This window comes from Silurus aristotelis, assembly GCF_946808225.1.
Source record: "Silurus aristotelis genome assembly, chromosome: 18".
NCBI lineage: Eukaryota > Metazoa > Chordata > Actinopteri > Siluriformes > Siluridae > Silurus > Silurus aristotelis.
In genome coordinates this window covers 15,952,093-15,974,983 of record NC_139591.1, presented here as the reverse complement: position 1 = coordinate 15,974,983, position 22,891 = coordinate 15,952,093, and the positions used below count along the sequence as shown (strand labels likewise).

General features: G+C 38.7%; 1 protein-coding gene and 1 long non-coding RNA gene across 7 annotated transcripts in view; one reads left to right on the top strand and one right to left on the bottom strand.

The window, feature by feature from the left end:
• Positions 1 to 22,891, top strand: part of sez6a (seizure related 6 homolog a) — a 129,522-nt gene that overhangs the window by 67,897 nt on the left and 38,734 nt on the right. For all 6 annotated transcript variants that reach the window (XM_083568421.1, XM_083568423.1, XM_083568420.1 and 3 more), the window contains one exon: positions 17,546 to 17,738. In XM_083568421.1, coding sequence (XP_083424547.1) covers positions 17,546 to 17,738 — 193 coding nt within the window. The remainder of the gene's footprint in view (positions 1 to 17,545; positions 17,739 to 22,891) is intronic.
• On the bottom strand, positions 1,315 to 11,967 carry LOC310741119. Its single transcript, XR_014537845.1, has 4 exons — positions 9,036 to 11,967; positions 7,063 to 8,314; positions 5,195 to 7,006; positions 1,315 to 4,341 (listed from the first exon to the last, which is right to left on the bottom strand). It is a non-coding gene; the product is annotated as an uncharacterized lncRNA (long non-coding RNA).

Genomic DNA, 22,891 nt, shown 5'->3' with positions numbered 1-22,891 from the left:
AGTCAGGTCAAGCTGTTCACCTTTCACTTCTTATTATTAGACCTGTTCTGATTCTGTGACTGTTACACCTTCTGGTCTATTCAGAGATCTTGGCATTGCTACCACCAAGATTCACACCCACATGTAGAATACCTGAATAGATTGAATGAGAAAGGTGTAAGACATATTGGGAAAAAAGACATTCACATACTCATAAAATGTGTTAATTTGCCATAAAAGTCGAAAGCTCAAACACCATATGTCTGTAAACATTTGACATACATAGCCTAAAATATTGCATTTAAATTAAGTATTAATCAAGTAATAATCTCACCCAAACCAGTTCTTGTGTGAATTCAGGGCTTTCAGTCACTTATCCCCACTTACACTTCAGTGTTCTATGGAAACAGGAATGACTTTGTAGACGTATGTACCGCTGGATTTGGCTGTGGAGTAATCACCTCTCCACTTGACCTTCATTATTTCCCTCAGTGTGGGATCCAGTAAACACGCAGACAATGAATACATGAGACCTGTGCCAGACAGAGCAGCTCATTTATCACTCCCTGTCAGATAAAATTAGGGATAGAGGCGTGAGCATGACCGCCGCCCCAATGTTCCTCTGCTCTTAGGAAGCTGATAAGGCTTGATTAAATACAAGTCACTGATGACGCGGCATGTTGAAGGGCACCCTTGCGTGGTACTCTGTACTCTAATTAGATTTGCTTTGCTGAATGCCCTGTTTGATGCATAGCATGCTTCTGTCAAGCTTAAATCTATGTGTTGGCGGGTATTTTGCCACTTAAATGGATTCCTTAAGAATTTTTGTAATTGAATTTTTTTTTAAACCCATTTTATGGGCTAACTAAAAGAAACAGCTCATTCATCTAGGTATCTGAAATACATTACATTAAAATATAGGTGTGTTTTGATTTTTTTGCTTGTGCATACTCTTCCTTTTGTGAAGACTACTGAATTTGTCATAGTGCCTTATGCTAAAGGAGTGTCTTTGATGTGTTAGCATTTGTCCCAAGTTTTCTCATGAAAAGGCAGAGGAGACCTGATAACCAAGTCAGACAAAACAATGACTGTTGTTTTTCAGTATACATTTAAAATCAACAACTGGGTCAAACAGTAGAATACAGACCTCTGCTTGCTAGCTCTAGTGCTTTTCCACTAGCCTAGAACACCGAGTTTGGTTCTTACTGAACTGATCCTTATGCTATTCTCCCCCTTAAATCCTATTAATATGGGACAGGAAAATAATAGAAAATGTACCTCTGTTAGAGACAAAGGTTCACTTTTAAATCTGCAAAGCAAAGGTTTCAAAGAGTGCTGAACCCAGAGAGAAAACTCGGTTTGCACTGCTTTATTAGTCCAAGGCTGCAAAATTAACCTCCAGGCTTTCACATTAGAACATTTCTCTGTTTTAAACATTTACATTTTACCAATATTTGTAGAATACATTCTCTCAATAGACACCCAGGTGTTTTGTTGTCCATGAACAAAAGTTCAAGTAATTTATGTATGCATACAATTTAAGTGTATCAAGCATGTTTGAATTTAGCAAGTGGAGAGCACAGGGTGGACATACCATGGTATTGTTTAAAACCCAAAACAGGTCTTCTGTTGGAGACTAAAGACATTCTAGGCGTTTTGTGCCTTGAAACAATATCAAAACTCAAAAGGACCACCAGCATTATGAAACTATAAATAAGCCAAGAGACTAATTACTAATTATAAGCCCTCATTGCAGAGCTTTTGGTTTTCACCCAGATGATGTACCCTAAATTTTACCCAGCACCTATAGTGCTATGAGTACGGAATACAGCATCCTTTTGGACCGAAATGAAAAATACAATAGGCGTTTCATGTTCCTTAATTAATTCCTTAAAGAACTGCCTTTTATCCTGATCAGGGTTGATTGAGATTTTTAGATTCTTAGAAAAACTGTATATGAGAATTTACTCTTGATGGGCACCACCAACTGGCAGAATCATACCTTAGGGGTGAATTAGCATAGCCAATGTGTCTACCTGTATGTTTCGAGGGGGTCAGACAGAACCTGGATAACCATGAGAGAACCCATCTAAACATGAGAAAATGCAAAACTTGCCTCAGACATTGAGCTGAGCTCTGGAGTATCTGGAGTTGTGAGTCTACCAACACCCACTGTACCTTGCAGATTCATTTTGGTTATATTCTCAGTACTCACTACTGAGAATATCAGCATTATTTGTCACTGTCCACTACATAATTTTTTCTCTGTTCCTCACACAATCTAGTCAAAGTAATTACAAAGAGAATGAGGAGGCTTAGAAGCTTCTAGAAAGTTTGGGCAATCGAACTGGGTCAATTTTGATCTGGGACAAAAAGCATGCATTGTCCATGATCCCAGAGGCAGCTTGAATAAGAAAACAGATCCATAGAAAGTGTCAGAGTGCTTTCACTAATGTAGACTGATTTTCAGGTCAAGATACATTGATATCAGCTTACAATCAGGCTGCAATTATCCCAGGGCCAATCCAGTTAGCTCTTTCCATCCTGCTTTCTCTTTGTTTCTCCCACATGCTTCTCTCTTTCTCTGTCTCCGAATTGATCTTTACATTGATTTCCTGGCCTACTCTGACAAACACTCTGGGATCTAATATCAAGAGGCGGGTCAAATTAAAATCGAGACATTCGGCTCTTATTGTGATAGAGCTATTGCAAGCTGCAATGCTTGCAAGGATATAAATGGGACTTTTAATTAGAAAAGTGGAGTAGGTTCATTTGTGGATGAAGAAGTTTTATGTCATTTTACAGAAATGCGCCATGCAGAGAAGTTGGCAATGAGAGTTCATCCAAGGACACAACTGATTGTCTGTGTGATCGAGCTTCACAACATTCTATGTGGCACTGTGACTGTGCTCAACTCTGGTGTCAACGCTGACTATCTAAGGGCATGACGACCCAACTTCCCGATCAATGCTTTTGGTAATCAGTCCTGTCGGTCACTGTCATGTGGACTCGTTCACATTCAGGAAGAACTGCTCTGTTGATTGGAGCATTTTCATTTAAAATTTGCTTTTCCCTGCAAAAAAAGCTTGGCATTGACTGTAAATGTTGGCAGCATTAGAAAGGCTCATCAGATAGTCAGCAATATATGACCGGTCATGCTATTTAAGCTAATTAAAACAAATTAATCAATTAAATTAACAGATATATAGTCCTCCTTTACCTTGCCATGCAAGTTGATGTATTAAGGCACAAATAACAAGAATTCCATCTGTTCTGGATGAGTGACTAAATATATGCAAGTGTATTAAGCAGTCCAAGTCTAATTTCAGTCAACAGTAAATAAAGACATCAGTCAATATTTGCACAAGGGAAGCCTTTTGGGGTGATATGCAATAAGAGATGATACAGTGTAAACACACTTTAAGCCTGATAAAAACATGTTGTCTATAGACCAACTTAATTACCAATTTAACTTGTCACCATCTGGTGCAGCAAGCCTCAGAAATCCAGGGTCCAAGTTTCAATTCTCAAAGCTCTGATTATTATCTGTGCATAGTTTTGAAATGTTCTCGATGTGTCCCCTCACCTTCTAAAATGTGTGCAAGTCTGTTTGATCTGCTTTGCAATTAACTGTTTTGTGCCATGTGTATTCGTGCCTTGCATGCAATGTTCTGGAAATTGATTGCTCTGAATTCATCATGACACTATAATGTGGTTACTAAAGATGAATAAATGACTCACTTCATTAGTTGATGCCTGACAGAGTGCTATGCTAAGAATGGTCCACTGGTGGTTCCTGTCTATTTATAGCACATAGCTCAACAAATGGTAGCCTGCAGTCTGGATGTTGACATAGCAAAGTATTTCAGATGAAGAGCTGATTAGGTAAAAAATATTGTTTCAGAGAAACATTGACACATTCCGACTTTTCATGTGGAATCCCCAGATAATCCCAAACTAAATTGAGAGGTCCCGGGCTTCCATGGGGTCTCTTTTTCCTACTGGTTTTCTCCTGATACTTCTTTTGCAGAAGATAAATAGAAGGCTTATTTGTATGGGTTTAATCTACTTAAAGTGTCTCATCTCAATTTGTAGAACCAATGGCTCGATTCCAAGGCTCTCTTGGATTGTCAAGATCCTAACCCTATCACATAGAGTAAGGGTTGCAACCCTGTAAAATAATCTTATCACCACTGCCTGTACTCAAGGCCAAATTTTATTTTGTTCACTACCAACAGATTGTGACCATAGGTGACGCTAACAAGGACAGAGCAGTAAAGAAGTAAGTGGCAACTGTCTGCCACTCATTCATGCTATTTACATATCCAAAGCATACTGTATATGCAATTGGACCTTGAATACCTCTGGTATAAAGGAAAGCTGCAATAATGCAATAATGATGCAATCATTTACAAATCTCATAAACTTATATTTTATTCACAATAGAATATAGATAAAATATCAAATGTTGGAAGTGAGACATTTTTAAATGTCATGCCAAATATTGGCTCATTTTGGATTTTATGAGAGCTACACATTCCATAAAAGTTGGGACAGGTAGCAATAATAGGCTGGAAAGTTAAATGTACATATAAGGAACAGCTGGGGGAGCAATTTGCAACTTATTAGGTCAATTGACAACATGATTGGGTATAAAAAGAGCCTCTCAGAGTGGCAGTGTCTCTCAAAAGTCAAGATGGGCAAGGGATCACCAATTCCCCCAATGCTGCGGCAAAAAAAATGATGGAGCAATATCAGAAAGAAGTTTCCCAGAGAAAAATTGCAAAGAGTTTGAAGTTATCATCATCTACAGTGCATAATATCATCCAAAGATTCAGAGAAATTAGAACAATCTCTGTGCATAAGGGTCAAGGCTGGAAAAACTTACTGGATGCCCAAGATCATCGGGCCCTTAGACGGCACTGCATCACATACAGGAATGCTAGTGTAATGGAAATCACAAAATGGACCCAGGAATACTTCCAGAAAACATTGTTGGTGAACACAATCCACCGTGCCATTCGTTGTTGCCGGCTAAAACTCTATAGGTCAAAAAATAAGCCATATCTAAACATGATCCAGAAGTGCAGGCGTTTTCTCTGGGCCAAGGCTCATTTAAAATGGATTGTGGCAAAGTGGAAAACTGTTCTGTGATCAGACGAATTAAAATTTAAAAAGTTATTTTTGGAAAACTGGGATTCCATGTCATCCGGACTAAAGAGGATAAGGACAATCCAAGTTGTTATCAGCACTCAGTTCAGAAGCCTGCATCTTTGATGGTATGGGGATGCATGAGTGCGTGTGGCATGGGCAGCTTACACATCTGGAAGGGCACCATCAGTGAAGACCTTAAATTTTTCAACATGACAATGCCAGACCACATACTGCATCAATTACAACATCATGGCTGTGTAGAAGAAGGATCCGGGTACTGAAATGGCCAGCCTGCATTCCAGATCTTTCACCCATAGAAAACATTTGGCACATCATTAAGAGGAAGATGCGACAAAGAAGACCTAAGACAGTTAAGCAGCTAGAATCCTGTATTAGACAAGAATGTGACAACATTCCTATACCTAAACTTGAGCAACTTGTCTCCTCAGTCCCCAGATGTTTGCAGACTATAAAAAGAAGAGGGGATGCCACACAGTGGTAAACATGGCCTTGTCCCAATTTTTTTTTAGATGTGTTGATGCAATGAAATTTAAAATCAACTTATTTTTGCTTTAAAATTATAAATTTTCTCAGTTTAAACATTTGATATGTTATTTATTTTGTATTCTGAATTAAATATTAAAAATGTGAAAGTTCCACATCATTGCATTCTGTTTTTATTCACAATTTGTACAGTGCCCCAACTTTTTTGGAATGGGGTTTGTAGTTGTATCCTCAAAACAGGTTATGCAGTACAACTAAGAAGGCTACAAGTCTTCTGAGTGCTTTTTGTCATCTTACTATATACTATAACCCTTCCTGATTTACCCTTGGTTCCCCAGTCTGTATCTTTCCATCTGCTTGTGAATAATGTATTTTGCTGAAAACCTGTTCCAGTATTTTGATTGGTAACTCTATGAAATGAGCCCACGGTAAGGATTAACGAAGCCTGAGAGAGGCACACAGAGTTGTAATAAACCTTGAGATGAGAAGTGATGGAGAGAAGCATTGATGCTGGAGCCCTCAAGCACTTTGACAGGACATAAAGGAGGGCCGTCTGATCCTGATGAGCATTCCAGGGTCCTGCCACCGAAGCTGAAATGAGTTTTTCCCATGGCGTCCCCCCACCTTGAGAATTGCTTTCAGGTGACATTAATTGCTCCTTGGCCCAGCTAGGCATCATAAAGGAGAAATCAAGAGGAGACATTATTTCCCATCGGAAGAGGACAGCGGCAAGGGCACCGGGAGACATGATGAAGAGGTGAAAAGCAGATGGTTCGGCTTCAAAATATGCATATATTTAAATGAATGCGAAGCTAAACCCCGGAACAAATTCACAAGTGGCTAGTTGGGTTCAAGCTCCTTTATTCGAATGATGGAAATCTATCTTGCTTCATAATTCATGTTTCGTGAAAGAGACTTTGGATGCACAGAAGCAAGCTCTGGTTTGGGAAAATATTTGGGCTGTCGGGGGAAATGCACTTGATGAAAGGAAATCCAGAGCATGTCTTTGTATCATGAGGCAGTGCATGAATAAATCATATTAATCATTATTCCCTTGGCCCTTAAAGTACTCTCCAGATGAGAGCGTCTCTCCAAACTGGATTTGTACTCATCAGCACTTCTAGCTCACACAACTGAGTAGCACTCAGCCATTTTATTATATGCAGTGGAAATGTGTAAAATGCACACCAGGTACGAAGAGGACAATAAATGTTGTGTCACCCTCAGATTTTTTTGGGGAAACAGCATGTTCACAATAACATGCAGGCTGATAACAAAAGTCAGATGAAAGGACACAAATGTTCAGATGAGATAAACAGGTAAACGGGGATACTTGTGAAGTATTTAATGTACCCCACTCATTTTTCTCCTCACTGCCTCAAGCACTGCATTCACCATCATGTTCAGATCGGGCAGCAAGGATGCAAATCAAGATGAGTTGCACCATTGTACATTTAGCAGGTAAAATAGTATGTGGACACCCAGAGTTAAGATGTGATGTTCAAGTTTGCAATTCCAATTGTGACCGTCAAAAAAACAATTACTGTATGATGGCAACACCAGGCTGCTAATTCCTGACAGAACAGCTTTGCTGTTGCCATGGTTATGATAATTGTTTATATATCGATAGTGTTTATGGTCTTATTATAATGACAATGGCATCTCTACTCATTTATATGAAAATAATACAGCGGTCATATGGTATATGGAAACACAACACCGAATAAACACCAAAAGCCCCCTGGTGGGCTAGCTTAAGCTTCTGTTTGTGTTCTATGTTCATGTTTAACGGAAACTGAGTAGGCTACATAAAATGTACGGACAGCTAGTTAGTTAACTAGTTGGCATTAATGATAAAGGGGAAAAACCTGATTTTAAATATGATCTCCTTTTAACAATCCATGTTTTGTTTTACTAAAATCAATAAGCAGTAGAGATTTTTCCTGATTGTTGAAGCTACTTGTTGGGCAGCTACAAATAAAAACATGTCTTTAAAATCTGCCCATGCCAGGTTACTGTTCTATTGATCTGCCCAGCCCTGGGTAGCAATCACTAACCAATAGTCAAACCTAGCTAAGAATATTCTTACACTGATTGAAAATTTGGGGTTCTCTGTGTCCAATTATTTTACTGTAAGGAGAAACCAGGAGTCACTCAGAAATATTCAGCAACTCTAACTTGTTATTTTTCTTGTACAGTCTGTTGTTGCATGACAACATGGAACAAGATTCAGAAGTGCTGTGGAATAGTCACAAAATTTCTTGAAAACTTGTACAGCCTGACCTTCTTGCAGATTATCTTTTAAAGTAAGTTTTAGTAAACATGTTTTCTGGTCTTTTCATAGTACAGGAAAATTCATGTACACAGTAATCAGACGTGTGCTACAGACGCAATAGGTAAAGGTTCGGAATTTAAAACTCAGTATTAAAACGAAGTATTTACATTGAAGATTTGTTTATTCCTAAGCAAATGGGAAATGAAGACGATGTTTTGGCCTTTATTTCACCAGTGTTCATTTAAATGTTTATTTTAAAAACATGAAAAAGTGATTCCATGGCTGGGGGCTATTTGTGTCACAGTGATATTACATTTACAATTCTGTATGCAGGTAAAGTGTGCAAGTGCAAGCAACATACAGCAATATTAAACAAAAGCATTGTAGAACTTGCTGAATAACCTGATCCAGAAACAGATTTAAATAGTGTTACTAAATAAACAAAAGGCAAATTCAAAGTCATGTGATATGCAGTATGACACAGGCCATGTCCACACTAATGCATTTTCATTTGAAAACGCATATTTTTCTCTCCATCCACAGTAAGACTGCATTTTTAAAAAGTGAAAACAACGTTTTTTAACATGCTCTATAAAGTGGATAAAATTGAAAACAGTCAACAGTCCCTTTCGAGTAGAAGTATGATCTTTTTAATCACGTGATGCTGCCTGTCTTTGACATTGCCTAAACATTTTTTAAATAGAAAACTTTCGGAAAACGACTGAAAACTATAGTGTCGGCATACAGCGTTTTTAAAACAAAAACGGCATTTTAAAATGTATCCGAATTAGTGCAGATGTAGCCATAAAGCACTTAGAAAGCCACATGTTGCATGTACCAGTCCTCAAAGGAATACACTTTTATCTTGAAAAATATTAATAAAAATAAAAAATGTATTCAGTGTTTACGTTTATTTTACATCTCATGATGAAACCTCTTTGTCCATGGACTTAATCAAATTTAATTTTAAAAAAGTATGCTACATTTTACACAGTAACCTAAATGAGTTGGATGTTCACCAGGAATATACATTATCTAAATTTCCCAAAGATCAAAGGAAAAAATAAAAATTAAGTACTCATTATTTTATATTACTTACAGTGATATTGTCTAAGAAGGTCACTTCGTCAGTCAGAAACTGACTGCCCTATAGCATTAAAATAGAGGGTTTTTTTTTTTTTTGCTCTGCTAAGAATACAGCCTTAACTGGAGAAAGCAATTTTGTAATAAGAAATAACAAATAAATTGTTATATGAGATAGGTTAGTACCTATATTTTCAATGGTTAAATTCTTCTTTTCTTTTATTCATTGGCATTTTAGGTGTTAAGGGATTTCTAAACAAGCTGGCTGGTCTGTGATGACCAGTGATGCAAGTTAAAGCATTTCACATTCTCTAAAACTCAGACTAGTGGAACAGTGGACAGATAGCCAGTCTCTGCCCCGAGGTGAAGGAGCAAACACACACACATCGCTAAGTCCACGGGAGTGTAGCAATCTGTATCTGGGTGCCCTGATAAGACTTCTGCTGCACCCCTACGCACTACACTGAGCCACTGAAACACACGCTGTTCTAGTCATTATCCGCATATCACTGACAGGAGGAAAGTCCCAGTGTAAGCCCTGATGTTTCTCAATATAGATCACATACCAGTGGACACACTCTGTGTCATGCTACACAAATATACACACAACCTACAGTGTATCTTTACTTCCTTTATTGGTTTGTTTATTTATTTATTTAACTTTTCCTCTCACTTCTATTTGCAGCTTTTCCTAATTCTTAACCTGGCCTAAAGTCAGCAGTGTCGAGTGTTCATTAAAATCCTTTTGCTTTTTAAAACAATGTCTGAAGGACGAGTGTGACGTCTCGTACAGACATGCTCACACTCTCCACTGGCAGCTGCTGACGGATTTTAATTGAATTCTTATTCGGAAATTTATTTTTGGAATCTCAATCTCGTCATTTATTTCTTCTTACCTTGCTGCAAATCTCTCTGTCCACCTCTAGGTGCCTAAAAAACACCCAAGCACATATCTACTCCTATTCATTGCCCATACACAGTCATCTTGGTCTAGTTCAGGTTGCAACATGCTAAACAACACATGGCAGTCTCTCATAAAAGTTATTCAATAATCGTTATTTGTAGAGCATGAAGTTTGAATTTTCTATTCTGACTGGTCAGCAGCTCTGACAGTATTGTTATTACTCTAATAGCAGGTTCATATTAACAAGCTCATCAAGGCACAGGGACTTATATGGTGGATACTTCATATAAATTGGATTTTTCTTTTTAATTTAACAAATATGGAGGAGTCTCCAGTGTTAGTGCTTTATAACACTAAAAGATAATGCTGATATGAAATATCTGAAATTATTAAAATGTAATAAAAAGAGAGGCTGGTAAGGGAACGACAGCTTGCAGTTATTTTAATGTAATTAACCAGTTTTTTGGATGGTTTGCAACATTCAAAAAGCATTTGGCTTTGGATCTGAAGGTTGTGAGTTCAAATCTCAGCCACAATAAGCTGCCATTCCCGGGTCCCTGACCAAGGCCCTTAACCCTATATCTGCTCAGTTATATGAATAAGATAAATGTAAATTGCTCTGGATAAGGACATCTTCCAAATGCTCTATGTTTAAGCAGACATTGATATAAAATAATAAATACACACACACATATACATAATAGAATCTTACCAAAAATAAGTCAGGACTCTTTATACAAACACTATAATTTTAGTTCCAAAATAGGTCTTCCAAATCCAAGTCCAGTCTATTAAAAGGATCTGATATACAATAAATGTTTTTATATAATTTTTGCTAATATTTGGCCAGTATTGACAGCGGGTATCAGCTCAAATGAAAAATGTGATGTTCCACCCGTTAAAATGTAGCTGTGTATGATTAGCTGTGTGAGATTAAAGGATATAGGAACGGTTACAACTAAATATAATAGTGCAAATAGTTTACTCTCTGTAAAACAGTTTGGAGTTAAATCCAGACAAAAGCTTGTGTCCTTCTGTATCATTTAGCAAAAAGGACGGGTTTTTTTCTGTGGTCTCATTAAAATAACATATTAGTTTGATCCATATCCAGATTGGCAATATTCAAGTTTGTGCTTGACTTTCTGCAGGTGGTCCCTTTTGTGTTTGGCTGACATTCATCAACAGGAGGAATGCTCATTCAGTCTAGCACAGTTATGATTCTTAATAATTGAAAAGTGGACAGCTGTCCTGGGCTTGCAGTGTCAGGCTGCAGAGTTTGTGACAGATGACAGGCTTGTGGGGACTCGTCCTGTCCTTCAGTGCATATGTCAAGGCTGTGTGTATTAGACACTGGCACAGTGGGATGTTCAATAATGACTTATCTTATTTACAGGAAGGCAAATCCAGCAGACAAGGACAGCACAAGGGCTCTTGTATTTGTCTCCTGGTACACATCCTTCTGTCTATTTTAAACAGTGATTTATGCAACTCTCTGCTACTGTAGACATCATACTGCCAATATTTTTATATAAGCCACATTCTTAAGATTCATCTCACACCGCAACTGTATTACACACCATTCCGATGTCAGAGACTTGCACCCTGAGAGCAGCATCTAAAGCCTATAACCCTTCCGTAATTGAATGTGGACACCCAGGCGAAAATAACAGTGGCCTACGCACAGCTCCCTCAGCACTTTCACAGCGCTTCCCTGTTACACCGGGGGCGTGCAGAGAGCGGCAGATTTCAGCTCAGCTTCTCATCACACCCAGGTGACGAACGGTCCTTTGGTTAAGTTGCTGTGTTCCCTGAAGGCAGGGAGCCATCTGAGGCCATCCACAAAGATTGTTTTCTCTCTCAGAGATGTCCTTTGAATTCTGACTTCTGGGAGAGGGTTGCACACACATTTTGTACTGTGGAACATCGATCATTCTAAAGCAGAACAACAAGCATAGCGTAATCTATAGTCAACATACTCTAGGGTCATCTACAGACAGCCAAGGACTTTAGGGTTGTGCATATTTTAATTCTCAAAAAGTCAGCAAAAGAAAAAGCGAAAGAAAAAAAATAATCACAATTTTGACTTACTATATCATTATTTTAACAAAATACAATTATGATTTATTGCGTAACATAATCATGGTCAGCAGTTCAGGGCATTCATAAACTTAAAATTTTAAATAAAGACTATTTAATCATGAATATTTCTAGAAACTTCACACTGGATTTAGAGCAGTGTTCCAAGGTTCTCTGTACATAACCTTTTATTTTAATATTTGAGTATGTTATTATTTGGTTTAACAAGCCTTAGGTCCCCATTGTGGACTATACCAAGGCATGACTTATTATTGGCTTGCCTGTTGGGGTTTAAAGATAAATTAGAAAATTAATAGCTAAGGTTGCAGACCTGAACCTGGCTTCACTGCATTTATTTTATGTCTCTCTCTCTCTGTCTGTCTGGGGTGTGTGTGTGTGTGTGTGTGTGTGTGTGCGTGTGTGTGTGTGTGTGTTCCTGTTGATGCTTTAGAGAGTATCTTGCTGTAAAGGTACAGAGCGAGCTAAAAGACGCCAATTTTTTTATTATTTTTTTTTTAATTCAGGGTCTGTGCTTCTGTGAGCCGCTGAAGGGGTGTGAAAGAAAATATGAAAAGTTCAAACTTACCCTGGGTCTATCATGTGTTTTCTCAGTGGGGAGCTCTCAAACTTGTTACACGGATCATTTCCTTTAATCATTAAACTGTAGAAACAGCAGATCTTTTGTCATGTTGCCTGGTGCAGTGCGTAGATCTGTCTGTTTCAGATATAATTTTAAACTATTTAGCTATAGAGTGGCGACATAACCCGATACAAATACATTATCCTAAACGACCAAAAATGCAGATAATTATAGATAGACTATTATTATGTTTTTTTTGTGTTTGTTTTTTAATGTTAAAGAAACTTAAGACTAGGGTTGTGTTCGTGGGTGTGACAGAGAGAGACAGAAAGACATGTGTGAGTATGTGTGTGGGTCAGAAGGGGAATTGTGCAGGACAAAATAAAGGCTTAATTTTTGGCTTGTGGAAGCAGGGATGCCAGGTTTGTTGGGATCCTCTTCCACTTCTTCATAATGTTTGGCCCAGTTTCTGAAGTGAGGGCATCATGTACTACTTCAGAATGTCATAGTACACATTGGAATCTGTTTCCCTTAAGGAAAACGCTCCCCAGTACCAGCAGCAATCCCTTCTGCAGCCCCAGACCTTGATGCTACCACCACCATGCTTGACTGTAGGCAAGACACTTTTCTTCGTACTCCCTACCAGTTTATCGCCACAAATGCTGCACCATCTAAACCAAACAAGTGTATCTTAGTCTCATCAGACTACAGGTGTCAGGATCTCCTGGGCACACTTCCGGTTTCACGGCATGCACTTCCGGTTTCGCAGTGAGCACTTCCGGGTCGGTGGCCATCTTGCCGTTTTTCCCGCGTCTCCCGGTATTTAAGGACAACCAAGACTTTAGCTCAGGGCCAGATTATTTTACTGTCTTCCTAGCCCCTGAGCCATCCTGCCTGCTCTGTATCCTGATCCTGAATCCTTACCCTGATCCCTACCCTGATCCTTACCTGAACCTGTTCCTCGTTCTTCTCTGTCTCCCTAGTTACCAGGTTTGGACTTTGGACTGTTTTTGGTTTATGTTTTGCTCTGCCCGGTATTGTTCTGTTTGCCGGCTTTCGATATTTTGGACTGTTTTTTTAGTTTTTGGTTTTGCTTTCCTGTATTGCCCTGTTGCCTGTGCCTTAACCCTAGACTGTTTTTGGATTGTGTTTTTGCCTTTGCCCCTTTGCTTAATCTTTTATATTAAATTCTGTGCATCCTGCATTTAGGTTCATACTCACCTAGCCTTGCACCCGTAGCACCCCTGTTTCCTGACAGAATAATCTGGCCACAAAACGGAGCCAGCGGATGTTTTGAAGCGTTGCTCTTGCTCTGCCACTGACCGGCAATTCAGGGACCCAACCGGGACGGTAAAAAATTCTGAAGCTCAGCCCCCAGCAGAGAGATGAGTATTTTCAGGTGCATCAGGAACAATCTCTGACAAACCAAATGGTTTTGAATAACCTCCTGAATCGGCTGTCTCTCCGGCCCCTGAGCTCTGCTGGGGGGTTGCCCAACCTCAGCCTTCCTGCCTAACTGCGGACTTTACCCAGCACTTCTGCCCTGCCGAGCATGCCCCCAAGCCTGTCTGCCCTGCCGAGCATGCTCCCAAGCCGGTCTGCCCTGCCGAGCATGCCCCAAGCCTGTCTGAAGTCCCGGCGCTCCGCCTCAGACCTCCGCCGAGGGCGCCGCTCCGCCTCTGACGTCCGATGAGGGCGTTGTTCCGCCTCAGACCTCCGCCGAGGGCGTCGCTCAGCCTCAGACCTCTGCCGAGGGCGTCGCTCTGCCTCAACACATCGACCAGAACGTGCTTGGGGCGGCCACCTGGAGGCTTGCTCCATGCTTTGTTCAGCCTTTCCTGACCTCCAAGGCGTTCTACCCGGTCATATATATATATATATATATATATATATATATATATATATATATATATATATATATATATATATATATATATATATATATATATATGTTACACATATATAAATGCCATTTTTGTGATATTTTGAAATTTAGGTAGCATATACTGTATGTACAAGTATCTGACATATGTCTATAATTGTAAAATTTAAACATGAACATGAATGCAACATATGTGCTTTGCAATATATTGCTATATATCAGATTTCCGTATGGGTTGACTATCAGGAGAGGTTTATTTTGCAACCATTTGTTTCAGTTGCAATATCATTAGCTTGTAACTTTCCCAGACCATAATGTAGGCCAGAGTGTGTTATGTTCACACTTCAGAACCACACCAGATGGACCTGAAGCTTTTGGAGCACTAATCTATTTTTAGAGCATTTGTCCTGTTTTGAACCCTGCCTCTTTAATAAAGTAATCTTTGGAACACAGGATGTGGAGTATAAACCAGCGACCTTTAAATGCATGCAAGAAGCTAAAACATAAACGTGTGTGTAATCAGAACAGCCAACATGAAATTACATCTCTAAAGGACAGAATGAGAGAGAAAGAGCAGGACAATATTGAAGTGCATTCATTTTGCATTCAGCTGTGGCCTAGGAGATAATCAGCAAATGTTTTTTCCTCCCCCCTTTAGAATGACGGAGCTAAACTTAAAGAGCTTCTGTGTTTTTCTGTTACTTACTCACTAACTCTCTTGTATTATCTCCATCTTATTGCTTTTATTTGTACATTTTACTAGCTAATTTTTTAAGTGCAAACCACAGAAACTGTATTGTGCTCCAAATTTTATTCAAGCAAAAAAGCATTTTTTGCAAGTTGTATATAAGCAAATCACGTACATAGTAATGGCTGCCGTTTTACACCTGGACCTGGTTCCTCTGCATGTATGCCTTTTAAACTCGCTTCCCCTTCTGTCTATTTGAGAGCAATAACTTAAGGACCAATTCCAAAAGCTTATAGTCACCATCATTGTATGATTTTGTTGCTACAACAGAACCCTAATGCCATTGATGATTCCACATATAAAAAATGGGAGTCCAGTTTTGTTAAACTTCACCTTTATCTTACTCCAGTCTCCTGGAGGGCAACACTTACGAGAAAACCCAGCCAGTGGTTTTGCAATACATACACAATAATACAATTAATTTAATTAGTTGGCTCTTATTTATATTTTCCTGTACCAATGTGTGAAGTCTTGTTTGAGTTAATAAATATACAATTAACTGTTTAGATTAACAGAGCGTTTAGCGTGAACAGATTTGCTAATTCAGATAGCCACACATGCTAATTTCACCTATATCCAACTAGAGAGTTATTCTAAATATGCACCATGTTTTTAAGTCTAGTTGAAAAATTATGATTAGAATCTATGCATCATCATAAGCAGATTCAAGCCTTTAGGGTTGTCAGAGGTACAATAAGGAAAAGGGGAGATTTGCAATGCTAAAGTTTTTCTAATGTACGTACCGAAATTGTGTTAGCATGCTAATTCCAATAAATTAAAAAAACAGGACCAGACTAGGCAAGTACTGATCTGGGAGACTCTGAAACACAAAGATCTATGCTTTAGGATTAAATCACATTCTTATATACTGGCAGGAAGTTGGTGAGTGTGGTCAAGGCAGAGCCAAGCAAGATTAAGAATGCTATATACATGGAACTTCACTGTAGTGTTTCACTACAAAATGTTTTTGATAATGCTTTTGGGAAAAAAAACCTTTACAATATAGCCTTGGCCATGACAGCAATGCATCATGTCTCTCCTCACTATATTCTATAGGCAATATTTTACAAAACATTTCCAATATAGAATTGCAGGGTATAAATTCACTACATAAAAAGTACTGTATTCAGGACCACAACATATTTTTAATATTTAAGAATTTCAATACTTTTGGCTTCAATGCTTGCTATTCCACCAGTAAAAAGCAGATAAATTGCAGATGATTATTATGAAGTGTAAGAGGATGAGAGGTTCCTTGACACTGTCTCTTCTCCGCTTCTTGGATGACAAGGGCCGGCCGGTTCCTCCAGAGTGACCAAATTAATTTTGGCACTTCGGTGTGGCTGAGATTCTTCTCTCGCTCTGACACTTTCATTACCTGAGAGAGGCAGTTGGAGGAGGGTCCTGCCCTCACCAAGGCCTCCAGATCCGACTCGGTAATGGAACTCCTTCAGTACAAATCTCCTTCGCTCAGAGCCTCGAATGCTGCAATAATTATAGCACTGACCTTTTCGGTGGTGGAAGGCTATTTTTCCCTCAATGTGCTCTCGTTAAACGACGGCAGTCGCTAAACTTTTAGTCAGGGTGTAGTTTAAATACAAAGGGACTTTTGGGATACAAATGATGTAAAACAAAGGGTACCCAAACTTTTTCCTATGAAAATCAAACTTATTGTACAATAGAGATCAGCTATTCAGGGACTTCCAAAGTTTTCAATTGAAATTTTTCCTCTTTTTCCTTTTTTCATATGAGGAATGGCAGACCCTAGTCTGACCTAGTCTAGTTCTGATCTAAAGGTTAAAAACATACTGTATATCCAAAATAATGTGTATAGAATATTTTATGTGGAGTATTAACACAAATGTAATTTACTTGGAAATTTACTTACTGTTCTCCAATATTTTATACATAAAAGCTGTAAAGACTGACCAATCTATAGAGCTCTTATGAGCACATACATTAACTGCTTTAAACTAAATTATGAATTAAAACCCAGATGGGTCTCAGAGCCAATAAAGAAACGTCCAGGAGAAAGAATATTATATATTCTTTTTATCAGTAAGGAGAATAAAGTGCTAATAAGCCTCCTGAAGCTTTAATGGATTCGGATGATTAATGATGTCAAATCAATCACATTTTAATACAAATGAGACTAGATGAGGTGAAGATTGAATCATGGCTTATAACTTCCAAACTCTACAGAAGAAAGAGTATGTATTGTATTTTGTCTACAATCTCATGTTCAATCTCAATTTAACTTTCGGCAAACATCACCGTCTAGCTGTTGCTTTCTAGTAGTCATGCTTTGTCTCCATGATGGTTTAGATCTCTCTCTCTATACAAACATTTTATGTTTGCAGGTGCTGAATGTGACACTGGTGGAAAGTGAGAACGTGGTGCTGGAAGACCTAGGTGGCCTGGAACCCTCCATCCTGGCCAACAAGTCAGGGCTGACAAAAGGGCTGGTGGTAAAAAGCTCCAGCAATCAGATCTCTATTCACTTTAGCAGCAAGAAGCAGCCACGCCCAGGTTCCCTACTGCTGCGATACAGAGGTGAGACTTCCTCAGGGATGCACAGATCTGGTATTGACAGCAATAGTGTTAGTACAGTATTGCTAGTATGGAAAATAGCAAGCAAAAAATCTAAACAAATTTTTATTTCCAAATAGTTACTATTTACAGCACACCAAAATGAAGGGGGGGAAATTTCAACCATTTTTCCATCTTATTCAGTCATATAAAACCTCTCATTAAATGTCTATGGAATTATTAGGAAGGAAAATAAACTTTGAAAGGCGAGAACAGAGACTTCAGTGACTCTTGTTAGTTTGCTTATATCTAGCATAAACCAATAAAATATAAAACATAATTTATTGTAAATAGCTAGCATAGCTAACACACCTTAAACTACATTAACAATCTGCTTTATATAAAAATAGCACTGTGGCCATATTCAATCTAGAACCACTATCTCCTTTTTCAGTCATGTCTTGGCTGATCAACAGAATTAGGTAAAATAGGTAGACGCTTTCTTTTAATCAGACAGCACGGCTGCAAATGAGAGAGTTCAGAGAGAATACCCATGACCATTGAGTGCACTGTAACAATTAGGAGCCAGAGGCAAAGTCTCTGTATGCAGGTTAATCTAATCATCACGGTCAGTTTCATCCACAGTGGACTGGGATGAGTAGCACACAGGGACATGAGAAATACCTGTGTTCAAGGACAGACTTGCACAACCAGAACAAACAGAACATATACAACAGTAAACATTTCAATGGCCAGCACAGAAAATTAATGCAAAACAGACCTACAAAAGAAATGCAAACAGCGGAGCTCATTTGAAATGTTAAGTAGTAAAAATATAAAAAATATATATAAAGCATCCTTTTTTAAATGTACTTAAAATGTAATTAAAAGTAAAAGAAATTCATTATTTTGGTTGATCTTAGAAGCGACTATCCGTAATTCACACTGGGCATTAGGAAGAGGTTGTAACAATTGTAGCGAATTTAGCTTGCAAAAAAAGCTAATATTTATGAGTAATTATAACGGGTTATAAGTACTCCTAAATATTTAAATTAAGTTGTTAAATTGACGGTAATGGAATTAACATTATAATTATTTGGTCTGTTCTTTACCAAACAGACAGTATAATATTTTATTAATTCTATAAAAGAGGTATCTCCCCAGCCAAGAAAGACGTGTCATCATCCCCCCCCCCCCCATTACTTTATACCTTGCAATTAATAGAGCATGTAGTTCAGATCGAATATTGCAGGAACTTCGAAATGTGAGCGGCACTCAGAGACAATCACTTATGAAATATACAACGTTTAATAAATGAGACAAAACACAACATAGAACTAACTACACAAACATACAAAAGAAATAAAGAAAATTAAAATAAAAATAAACAAAAAGGTTAAAAAAACTGGAAAAGAAGAAGGGGAAGGAAAAAAGAAGAAAAAAGAGAAAGAAAGGAAAGGGATGGCAAGCTTAATCTTCACAATTAACCACAACCTAAACGAGAATCATCAAGGAATTCAAATTTACCTTAAAATCAAGGGGCTCAAGCTTAAACACGCATTTAGACTGGTTGGTAAAACGGTTACTAGCATTGGCTTGTTGCACAAGAGTCTGGATGCGGTAGACAAAGGATCCTTTGAAGAGTCGGTTAGGAGGGAGTCAGATGTTCTTCTAGGTTCTCCTGAAGATCAGAGCAGTTGTTGTTCTTGAAGGTAAAGCTTGCCGAAAGATCTCGTCTCGAAGAGTCGCTGCTGAGCTGTTCTAAACGTCTGACTCTCTGGGCCTTCGGGCCCCCGGGCCTCCGGGCCTCCGAGCCTTTCTGAGCGAGCCGAGCGAGCGAGCAAGCGACCCAACTGTGATTAGTTGGGTTCAAGATATTTTAAAGGGCCCGAACCCCACCCATCTTTGGGGGAATGGCCAATGCTATGGCCTGAAATTTTGGAGGGAGAAACTTCCTTTGTTCAGGGTTTGTCCTGCTTCGTGTCTTCCGGGGTGGGGGTATGACACTGTGGTATACAAACCCCCAAAAAAAGTGTAAGACGTGGTGCTCATCCTTTGATTGAAATGCAGATGTCAAGGGCTAAAAGGAATGCCTGGGACATGAAGTCTAAATGACCCGTGCCCAGACGCTACACAATTGTTAGAGCATGCTTAATGGAAGGGCTAGCATTCAAATTCATTTTATGGTTTTATTTGTAAAAAAACATAAAATGAATTTGAATGCTAGCCCTTCCATTAAGCATGTTGTTTTATAAACCCAGTAGTGTAGTAACACATCTTGTAAATGCTAGAGATAAAATTAGGTAGATATGAAAAAAGCAACAACAAAAAAAAGCATCGCACTGCACCACCATCTGCAGCTTGCTGGAAAGCACTGTGCATAGCTTAGGACTCTGTTAGCAAACTATAGTAAAAGCAGAAAAAAATATACTCTCTGTTAATTATAAATATTAATGAATTTTTCCTTCACCAGGCAAAAGGCAACAAGAGGGTCTAAATGCAAATGTAAGGAGTTAAAAGGTCTCACTTTTAATTAAAAAATACAAGACAGGACATGACAGGTCAAACACTGCTGGTGTTTGAGAAAGGACAAATTGCTTCTTGTGTTCGATTAGTCTTTCTGCGTCACACTGGCGGATCTCGACACGTGTAAACATGCACAGCTCATGTTAGAGAAAGGCGCCTGTCATTTCGGTCGTATAATTACATGGGAGAAGATTTGTACTAATAGACATTTTCAGAGCAGTCAGATCTGCACTGGCATTCCTCATAACACAAGAGAAGGAGAGAAAGAGAGAAAAAGTGTGTGTGAGAAAATGTTTGTGTGTGTGTGTGTGTGTGTGTGTGTGTGTGTGTGTGTGTGTGTGTGTGTGTGTGTGTGTGTGTGTGTGTGTGTGTGTGTGTGTGAGAGAGAGAGCGAGCATAGCGATGGAAAGTAATAACCCAGCGCATGACTAAATTCTATTGTTTCCAGAAACTAATGAAGTATGACAGGCTCGTGTTCTTACACGCCTCTAATGTGCCTGTTGAATAAGATGCCGCTCTCTCTTTCCTGCTCTTTTCCTCCGACGCGTGTGTTTGCTTTGTTGTTCTCTCTTTCTTTCTTTAGTGCCTTTAGTCTCTAATAACAATGTGCAGCCATTCTACACACACACAAATCCCCCCTCTCATTCATTTCATTATTTCTTCAATTATTGTCCTAAAAAGTTCTCAATATTAAAATCCACTGATTATTATTATGTAGAGTTCATGATGTCTTCCTCTTTATTTCATTCCTATTTAAGTTAATCTTTGTGTGATCAGAGACTAAGCTCCTTAAAAACTGAAGACCTTGTTATAATGGAGTGTTGCACATAGTGTGTTAAAACAGATGTTAAACATTAAAAGCACTTCAGAACTTCAGATTTCCCCAGTAAGTGTTGGTCAAATAGTTTGAAGCGTTAAACAATTACTTGTTAGTTGATTTATTTCCCATAACTGCACACCACTGATTGTTTTATACCTTCCAGAACCGTAATTCATGCATGGAACTTACAAAGAACACAAGGTCAGTTGTACACCAGCACATTCTGCTCCTGACCTTCTCCTTTCTCTGATTGATATTAAACCTTACTGCGAGTAAAACATGTTTTTACAGCCACACAGCAGCATCCATGTGAAAGCATCATCACCAAGGAGACCACGCTTAGCACGTCTGGCACTACACCGCACGCTGATAGAATAACGGTTCTTTCGTACAAACGTGGCTCAAGTTTGCTGCACAGAGTTACTGCCCCACCGATGCGTCCCAATAAAGCCATTAAATTGAGTAAAACCGTGAGTTTGCATTAGTCTTATGCATTACAGGCTTACGCATGCTTCTCAAGAGGGTGCTGCAGGAGGTGATGGGGTTCCTGTGTACTCATCATTTGCTGTAAAGAATCCGTTTATTGCTTGTTAGGGAGAATGAAGGTTGAGGAAATCAACCTTTTATGACAGATGTTCTGAGCCACAGATTGCCTTCGAATGTCAATAACTGAAATGTCAAAACCCCGTAAAATAAATACTAAGAAACTTCTAGCATGATTCAAATTCAGTCAAATTATGTGTGTAATATAATTAATACACATAGTCTCAAGTCAGGCAGCATTAGGCAAGATACACTCCTGAATACAGGTTCTAGTACTTTGCATGTTTCACTTTTTTTTCTTTTTTTTTCACATAATAAAAAAATAAGCTATAGAACTCTATAGTAACCTCGCTTTAATTAACATTCAGACTAGTATAAAAAAATGATAGAATATAAGACATATAAGATGTCACATGGTACCATAACATGGTGCCATTAGGTAGCCATGCTGCCACGTGTCACAATTGTACTTATTCATTGCGAGTAATGTCAATGAATGTGTGTGGAAATTAAACATTGATCATCCTGTAGGTCAGGGTTGATGAAGATACAGTGCATTTTTCCTAACAATTCATCAGGCCTAGCAATATATGATGCATTATGTACAGTTTCAGGCAGCTTCTCTGATAAAAACGTGCAACTTATATATAGAAATATTTAGTAGTTTTTAATTTAGTAATTAATGTTCACATTCTAATATCTATAAATGTATACTAGAGGCATTAACCATGTAAAACATTGACCAAAAACAGTTTTGAAAATGTTGAATAAACAAAATGTAAAATAAATTAAAATTAACCAAAAAGTCGAATTTACTTTTTACAGTGGAACCCACTTATCTCGACCTCGGTTAACTCGACAACCCTATTAAGTCGACGTTTTTGAAGTGGAACCGACAAATTCTCGCTTTGTCTAAGCATTTTTTATCGGTTATGTCGGTTTTATGTCGCCGAACCCTAATATCTCAAACACAAGGGGGGAAAAATTTGCCATTTAACATCGGTTATCTCGAATGTCGCTGTGCAGCCGCAGAAAAACTCGCGAAAGTGGCGGAAAAATCAAGCCTTACAGATGCTACAGGTGTTGTATTGTATACTGGTGAATCTCTGCTGTTAGTTAGTGCACATATGCCTTTTGTTGTTAAACGTTATGCAAAGAACAGGAGGCGAAAGCCACGCTTGGTAGGAGCGGCAAAAAGCATAGAATGAACACCGGCAGGATCGGGGGAATCCGCGTTGAGAGAGTGCCGGTGGAAAGGCACATACCGGGATACGCATGAGCGATAACA